Here is a 9,033-nt window from a genome sequence, read left to right as displayed (position 1 = left end):
GTTGGGTTTATTTAGCAAAATTAGCTGGAGGACTGACAATAGAGGAGAGGAGACATGGTGTCTCTCACTAGAGATAAGCATCTTGAGACCACAAGTCAAGCCTATGCCCAACAACCACCCCCGAAGCCCTTTGCCCCATTCTTAAAAGCCTTAAAAGACAGAATTCCCAAACTTTCAGCACAGCTCCCCTCTGAGGACATCCGCACATTCCTTCAAGTGAGTACTTTTTAAAAAAAGCGTTCTCACTGCTCAAATTACTGCATTCTGTCTCTTTGCTATTTCACTTTATTTCCAGGTCTTCACTCTGTCTCCGCTTTGCTCCTGATAAGTAGAAAGGGGCTGCATGAGCTTAGATTTGGACCTGCATGTTCCTGGGTGACCTGGATAGAACTGCAGCTGTGTGATCTGCTTTTAGTAGCCTGCCTGAAGATCTCCTTTCTTTGGTGTGTATAATGTGTATAATGTGAAAGTTCCTGTGGCCAGGATTCTCACCTGGCTCTGGTTGGCTAGCTCACTACACAGGTGTGGGCAATACATTGCTACTGACTCAATAGCTCTGCCCAGTGCTCTGGGTGACATGACATGGTGGCACGGCTGCAAGGCTGCAGAAGAGCAGAGCAGAGGCTGGAGTGGTGGCAGCACCAAAGACAGACACTGAGACAGCTGCAGGGGCAGAGAGGCCCAGAGGCAGAGAAGGCTTGCTGCAGGCCGATTTACTCTGAGGGAACAGCATTCTAGTGACTGACCTGCCACTGTGGGAATAAAGTTGGGTATAAACCCTTTCACCTCAAGAATGTTCCATTGTCATTTTTTGGTCTCATTGAATCCATAGTGAACTTGTCTAGGGCTGAAACCCATTGGCGAGACGTTTGGGAAGTTCTCAGAACATAACCTCACTCCATCCTGTGCTCCGTGGCTCCCCCAAATCCTGGAGTGGTAGGGGCTGGTCCCATGCCATGCAGATTCAAGCGGACACAGGATGCCAGGTGACCCTGGCTTCAGGAGTTGGTGAGGGAACCTGCCCTAGGCCGAGAACTTTCCCTCTTTCCCTCTGCACTTTCCTGTTCTCTGCAGCCTGGAGGGCAGCTGCCATTCCCTGCTGCTCTTGCCTTAATGAATTCCTTCCTTACCTACACAGGCATGACCTGTTTGAGAATTCCTTCTCACCCAGAGTGAGGAACCCTCCCCTGTTCAGGTTGAGGCTCCTCCTAGTGGCTCACCTAGTGCTCAGGGAGAGACCCCCAGACGCAGCTGCCCCGCAACAGTATCACCATGTGCCTTGTGAGCACCAACTCACAGAATCAAAGAGCTGAAAGAGGCTTAGAGAATATCTAGTGAGACTTTTCAGTTTTACAGAGGCGAAAATAAGGTGCAGAGAGGGCACCCATCTGTGGTGCAGCCCGAAGTTCCAGAGCCATTCTGCCCTATTTCACACCTTACTAACTGTGTGCCTTCTGGCATTTTCTATACCTCTCCATCTGTAAAGTGGGGATAGTGATCTTGTCGGCCTTGTAGGGCTGTTGCAAAGCATGAATAAGGTAAGAATGCAAAGTGCTGAGTGGATGTCGGGCACCTAGTATATATACTCAAAATGGCAGCTGTCTCATCTCTCCTTTTCATTACCATGAGGTGAACAGCAGTGGCTCTCTAAGTTGCTTTATCATATTATGTTATGCTGTGTTTTTTCCTGCAGAGTGTCAATGACTTGAAAACCTTTCTAAAACCATCCACATTTATATAGATAGAAACTAAACGAAGAGAAGATAAGGAATGAGTTATTAAAAATAAAACGTTTCTTATGTAGAAAACATAAAATTCTAGAATGCCTTGCCTTTTCTTTGTTTAATCATATTGTTTCATAATACACAACATGTTTCCTAGAAAATATATTTATAAAACTTGTCTTAAAATAATTCAGCAATGATGAGGTTTAATAGAAAATGAGTGGTCTGAACTGTCCTTTTTTAAAGGCCTTGACATTAGCTTTACATCGGCAAACCTTCTGGTCGGTCATCGGGTTGGGGAGGAGGACAGGGAAGGAAAAGCTTTAGGCTGGTTGCCAGGAAACGTACAAAGGCAGCAGGCAGGCACAGATGAAACAAACAACTCCACATTGCTGGGAAGGTGGCCTTCAGAGGCAAGCACTTCATTGGGACCGACGACGAAACCTTGCAGCTGAGTCACCTAACGCCTCCACACAAGAAAATGGAGTTAACCTCAACAAGTTAATAGAAACAAGGTTAGCCAGAGAGAGTTTGAGAAGCTTCTTTTCTAATGCATTTAAAGTGAGGATTAGAAGCTGCCTTCGGTGTCAGTTGCTATAAACATGGGGGAAGCATTACACATTTTTAATCAGGCCAGGTAAACGGAGTGTGAGGAGAGGGTGTTTTCAAATGCAGATTTTGAAAACAAATTGTGGAATTAAAGAAGTGTGGGGTTAAGGGCTTTCATTCCTTACCTCTCAGCTTGAGCATTTTGCCTCCTAATTGCATGCCTGAAATGTACTTTCATTTTGAATTCTATTGCTAAATTGGGTTTCTTTTCAAAGGCACCTGTTGAATGAAAAAAAAACAAAACAAAAAAACAAAGAGTAGAAATAGTTGAAGGTTGCTGAAAAGAGGGGAAGCCATGAGTTGCCAGGGTGGTGCACTTGAAGGGAACAAGAGGTCACAGCCTGGGCCAACCAGCCTGCAGGAAACAGAAGTTGCAAGACCCGAGGAAGCCCACTGCCCAGCCCTGCTGGAGAACCAACTCAGTGTGAGTGACTTTGTCAAAATACAGAGGGCCTTTGAGGTAAGAGTTCATCTTGTTTACCGGAGAGTTTGAGTTGTTCATGAAGCAGACTAGGATGAAACAGAAATATTTTCCCCTTATATTTGTTTATATATTTAATTATTAAAATAGGGAATTGAAAGGAAATGGTCAGGCTTGTATTTAACACCAGAGTAACTTTATCCCTCAGTTCTTCAGGCTGAGCAATATTATTTTGTTTGAAGTTGTTGCCATTGAGTGTCATTACTGTCAGGAAGGAAAGTTAATTCTTGAACAAAATCTTTCTTAGAAATCCACATAGTTTTGAAAAACCAAGTTATGGTGGTGGTGAGAGGGGAAAGCCAGATCTCTGAGATGACTCCTAGTAAGATCTGTCCTAGCACGTAACAAGGCAGTAGGGCTCCAAAGACGCAAGTATGTGTCTCCAATTTGCAAAAATTCTCCCCTGCCTCACCCCAAGGGACATGCTCCTTTTCAAAGCTGATTTTGGAATTTCCTTGTCCCCCGATGTGCGTGAGGGACCATTTTTCCACTCTGTAAATACTGGAGCAATGCCAATAAAAACAAAATTTAAAGTTTTCATTTTAATTCTGTACATAAAATAAACCTACGAATTGTAAGCATAAATGAATAATTTACTCCTTAATTAATTTTGAATTCTGTAGCTATGTGTAATGAACTGCATACATCGAAATGATTTTTAGTTTCTCACTGTTAGGCTGGAGGAAGGAAAAACAAGGACATGCAAACAGAACAGAGAGATGCCATATGGGGAGAACAGACCAGACCCCAAGGTCCGTGCCTTATATGGAAAGGGGACAGCTCTTCCTGAATTCCATCCTTCTGATGTGCCAACTAAGACCCGGATGTCAGCCTCTTCCCTCTTGGAAGGAAAAAAAGTTTCTAGTTGTCTATTATGTCAGCTTTAGCCAATCATACCTCTCCACGCCCCCTAGGACAGCTTGCCCACTCCTCCCCCTCCTAATCCCTTATAAGCCCCCACCTCCCTGACGGGGTGTGACTTCCCCGGCCTGTGACACCCAGACCGCAGAACATCACCTGGGAATTGTGCTCAAATCAACTGCCTGGTCCTTTGTTGCCTCTCTTCGCCTGCTTATTTTGGCTAAAATTTATCTTATACTTACGTGGATAAAAAGAAGCGCCCGTCTGTGCTGTGGGATTTAGGTAGACATGAGCCTCCATCCTTTCTACTTCATTATGTTTGCCAAGAGTTGCTCTCAGGGCTTTAGAAGGTCCTCTGGAGGCCTCTGGGAGTATCCATATTAATTTGAAACAGACATGAAATATTTTAGAATACCACTTTGAAACTAATAAATCATGATGGAATCTTAACAATTATATTGGCCTGCAATTGGCACAGATTTTAATCTTTAGCTATCCAAAAAAACTAACTGATGAAAAACTCTGCTGTAACCTGTTTTGTATAACAAGGTAGATTCTACCTATATTGACAAATTAACATCCCAATTATCAACCATTTCTTCATGATATAATCATATTTAGTAACTCAGACAAGCTTTGCCCTACACTCTCCTCATTTTAATCTTCATATATTTGCTATTCATCCAACTCCACTTGTCTGAAAGGTTTTAATGCTGTTCATGTCCAATGCCCCAAATGAATTTGGCATATTCTGATAGACACAGCAAACATTTTGACAGCTTGAGGACACTCAGAAAACTGTACCAACAGATTATGACAGCCTCAACTCTGGAATGAACAGAAGCGTGGCAGTATTGTTCTGCTGAGAACACACAGAATTTGAATGCTAGGGTCTATTCGGAGAGTCAACATTGAAAAGTGGATGTGTTAGGGAGTGAAACTGCTATAGAAGGTTGGGGGTGGGTGTTCTTTTCAAACACTGATTAGTCTGGAAGGAACCCAATAGAAACAGGACAATTCAATTTTGAGTTTTTGTTTTTTCTTTTACTTTAAATGTTTCAAAGACTGGATCACTTACTTTGAAATTGCCAGTTGGAAAAGCCAGACTACTGATGGCTCAAAGTGGAAAGAGATACTAATTCAGAGCTTGTGTGAACAGAGAGAATCTAATGACAGTTTTTAAAAAAGAAATTGGGCTTTGCAGACATACTTTCAAGAAAAAATGAAGTCCACCCTTTTTTTTAACAGACTCAACAGACACAGGATGGAACAGTCCAATGGTAAATGTGTAACCAAGACTAGAAGTTAAGCCCTTGACACAACAAATTTCTAAACATAGCATGGATGCCTAGAGAGGAAGGACACACTAAATGAGTTCAGTGGAATCCAGTCCAGCTGTCATGAGTGCTGGGCCCTCAGGGCACAGGTATAGATTGCTGCAAAAGGAAATATTGCCCCTAGTCACTATATTGTAACACAGAACTTTAAATGCAGTGATTTGTAGTCCAGTCACTAAATACAAGCTCTTCGAAGTGCTAAGACTCAGGCACTAGATCCCTTTATCTCCTGTTTTTTTTTCTTTGTACATGGATTGCTTGTTAGGCGCCGAAGAGTTGTCAGATATTAGTCAAGTCCATCTCCTTAAATAGTAGTGGCAATGCTTAATTGAAAAATGGGAATTTAGTCTTGAATTCTATAGTGAGTATTTCTCATATATTTTCAAATGAAGTATTACATACCATATAAATCTTAGCAGTGACATTTAAGAATACAGTAAGTAATGCCTATAGTTTTTCTATGATGTTAGTCAGAATCAGTGCTTAAGAGCTAGGAATCAGACTTCATGGATTTGAATCCCAGTTGTGCCACTTATAATGTGAGTTTGTGCAAATCACTAAACCATTCTGGGCCTCAGTTTCCTTTATTTCTAGAGTGGAAATGAAAGAGTTGTTGTGATTATTAAATGAGATATTACCTGGAAAGCACTTGGAAGAGTGCTTGACACAAAGTAAGTGCTCAATTAATGTAGGTATTACATATTCAGTGAGTAGACGTTAAACCACATTGCCTCTAACATTCTCTTGATTCTAACTCACACACTTTCTAAAGGAAATTAAACCTTGAGTAACACAACTATGCTTCTATTTTCTTTTTAGTTTTGGTAGTAAATGGAAGAAGTAAGAGTAGCAAAGACAGAAATCCACATACAAAAGTACAAAGGCATTATCTTTTCATCTCCAATTTCATATTTTGTTAGCATGCAGAGTATTTTAATTGATGTCTTGATCCTCTTCTCTGGAACAAAGACATTACCTGGATAGAAGTACTGGACAAGTAGCTTGTGGATTTTATTTTCTTTCAAGTGATGCTGTCCAGAAAGCAATATGTCAACGTGAAGGGAATGAAACTTGTTTTATTCATAGAATTGTAAAATGGTTGTTACTCAAACTTTCCTGTAGCACTTGCAGTGCTTAGAGAAATGACACGGTCTCTGGATATTCACATTATTTCCATGTCAACCATATTTTACATTTTCTGAGATCTTTTGAAAGCCAGCTATTGTGTGAGGAAGGATGGCTGTAGTTTGCTGATTTTATAGGAATTCTGAGAAGTAGAAATTATGGTCCAAGGGAAATAGAATTTTGGAAAAGCCCCATTGAAATTTTATATATATTGAGTGTGACTATGTGGATCTCTCAGTATTCCTTTCCTTGAATTCTCCATTGTTGACCCCTGCATGCCAGGACATTCCGCATTTTGGTCCTGGATGCCTGAGACTCTGGTTCACCTATATTCTGGACTCACTGGGTTTGGTCCTGACCTCCGCCTCTCAGCAGCTGGGTCTGTGTATCATCCCCTGGTATATTCATTCTGGCCCAGGTTGTGGGCCCAGACCCAAGGGCTGGTTCTACCTGCCTACTTCATGCTGTCTTCTCTTGGCCTCTCATGGCCCTGTATGTCCTCACTATAAGTTACCCAAATGGAAAGGCCTCCTGAGATGTCTCATTTTCCAAAGCTGTTCTTGCCTCTTGCTGTTTTCTTTTCTAATCCTGGCATCACCTTACCAAACACATAAATAAAAACACTCATCTTTGTTTCATTCTCTTTCCTCAGAACCGTTAGATTTTGCTTGTCTCTCACGAAATACGAGATAGTTCATGAAGATCATTTAAAAAATGTTTCTCTAGGTAAAACCAGTAGTTAGAAACCCTGCATATTATGTTATCCAATGAAGTTCCAAATTAGAAAAATCTTTAATTTTCTAAGGTATACAAACTATGTAAAATATATATGCCATAAAGCATCATTTCTTGCCCATAGAAAGTAGAAAGCAATTTCTAATTGATGGGTAGGTCTAGGTAGGGATTCAGGTGCCCAGGCTCCTTCCATTTTCCACTTCCCATGTTGCAATGCATCAAGTTAGTAGCACAGGGAAGACCATGAAGGAGCACATGGGGAGAGTTTCTTTGGGCCAGGCCCACATCCCATTTATGAGGGCGGCTGGAAAATGTAGACAGGTGTGTGCCCAGAGAACAACCTCATCCACAATCCTTAGAGTTTAATGGAAGGAGAATTTCCATCTATCCTAATAAACCATGCTTCATTTCATAGATTAAGGAGAATAACATACCTAAAGGTGTTTAGTGTTTTGCCTTAACTGACAGGAAGTTCAAAGCTAGATTTAGTGTTTGACTGACACAACTATTCTTAACATAGATTTTTCTGGGACAGTTATCTGCTAATCTCATTATATGACTCTTGTTCTTTTATCTTTGCTTTAATGGTATAACCATCTATGTGCCTTCTGTTACAGCTGAACTAAAACTCTTTCTGGAAATCAGTGGAGATCAAAATGATGAATAAAAATTTAGTATCTTTCAAGTATGGTAAGATTTGATAAAGCACTACTGCAGGTATCATGTTACTGGATCCTCTCAGCAGCCTGGAGCGTAGGCAGGGCAGACATTTTTATTTCCCATTTATGCACAAAGAGAATGAAGCACTTAATGGAATTACCCTTTGGAGCAGAGCCAGATATCAGGGGTGGGTCGCCAGCTCCCTAGCGCGTTGATGGCATGGATCCCACTGGCCACCAGGCAACCTCCCTTTGGGAGGTTGATTCAAGGAACAGGAATCCAAAAGAAAAAGAACATCATTAACAAAGACACATGTTAAGTTAATAGCACACAGGCCCAGTGTCCTGGTAACTTCGAATTAATGCATAATCAGCAAGTAATCAACAACTCCTACAATCAAATCAATGCAGAAAAAGGGAGGATAAGCCATTGCTTTTTTTTTTCCCTTTTAAAGACATCTCAATGGAAGCTTGTGAGCAGGTAAAGAGGTACAGCTTAATCTATAACTGTTGTAGAGTGAAGAGTGCGTTCAGCAGCCTCAGTCAGTTCAGCACCTGCTGAACAAAGGCAGCAGGTCAGAGCATTTCTAGGCCCAACTCCCTTAGTGGCATCAAAAATCCTATTTATAATGGCAGCAGAAAATCAGTGGTGCTCTAGAATTCCCCCTCTTCACAATTTCGGTAACGGTGTGAAGACAAATCCAAATCCACTGCAGTTGGCACAGTTGGAAATGACAGAGGAATTTCTCGCAGCTTTTGTTTGACGTGCTAGATAGAATCCATGGGTGAGGTTAGCAAACATTCATCACCAAAACAAGCAAGTAAAGCTGTGTGTCAACATGTGAAACACTGGTCTTCCTGAGTGTGGCTGTCTTGGCTGAATTTTGTGACAATTCCAACAGCTTCATGCCTTTTCCAGTTTTTCTGGGTGCTTTCAGAACAAGTGCGTACACACACTGATCTAGATCAGAGCGGGTGATGGGGGTGCTTTTGGGGAAGAAATGTTTTAACCTTGAACTTCAGCCAGGACTGGAGCAGAGAAGGCAACCCCAAAACTTATTCTAAAGATGAGAAGGCAAAGGCAGATGCCTGTTGCTGTTCATTTGTAGTGGAGCGTCCTCTCCAAACCTAGGGGACCAAGGGCACAGACTTTTTTATTTCTGCTCTATTTTTAAAAATTTTGTTGCCATTAATCTACAATTACATGAAAAACATTACGTTTACTAGGGTCCCCCTTCACCAAGTCCCCCCCACAAACCCCATTACAGTCACTGTCCATCAGTGTAGTAAGATGATATAGAATCACTATGTGTCTTCTCTGTGTTGCACAGCCCTCCCCACTCCCCACCCCCACATTATACATGCTAATCATAATGCCCCCTTTCTTCTTGCCCACCCTTATCTCTCCCTTCCCTCCCATTCTCCCCAGTCCCTTTCCCTTTGGTAACTGTTAGTCCATTCTTGGGTTCTGTGATTCTGCTGCTGTTTTGTTCCTTCCGTTT

General features: G+C 41.8%; 1 protein-coding gene across 2 annotated transcripts in view; it reads left to right on the top strand.

Moving 5' to 3' along the window:
* Positions 1 to 2,124: 2,124 nt before the first annotated feature.
* Positions 2,125 to 9,033, top strand: part of WDR49 (WD repeat domain 49) — a 141,943-nt gene continuing 135,034 nt past the window's right edge. For both annotated transcript variants that reach the window (XM_036898385.2, XM_057499808.1), the window contains exon 1: positions 2,125 to 2,793. In XM_036898385.2, coding sequence (XP_036754280.2) covers positions 2,629 to 2,793 — 165 coding nt within the window. In that variant the 5' untranslated portion in view covers positions 2,125 to 2,628. The remainder of the gene's footprint in view (positions 2,794 to 9,033) is intronic.

This window comes from Manis pentadactyla, chromosome 1 (assembly GCF_030020395.1).
Source record: "Manis pentadactyla isolate mManPen7 chromosome 1, mManPen7.hap1, whole genome shotgun sequence".
NCBI classification, from domain to species: Eukaryota; Metazoa; Chordata; class Mammalia; order Pholidota; family Manidae; genus Manis; species Manis pentadactyla.
This window is presented reverse-complemented; position numbering and strand designations above follow the sequence as displayed.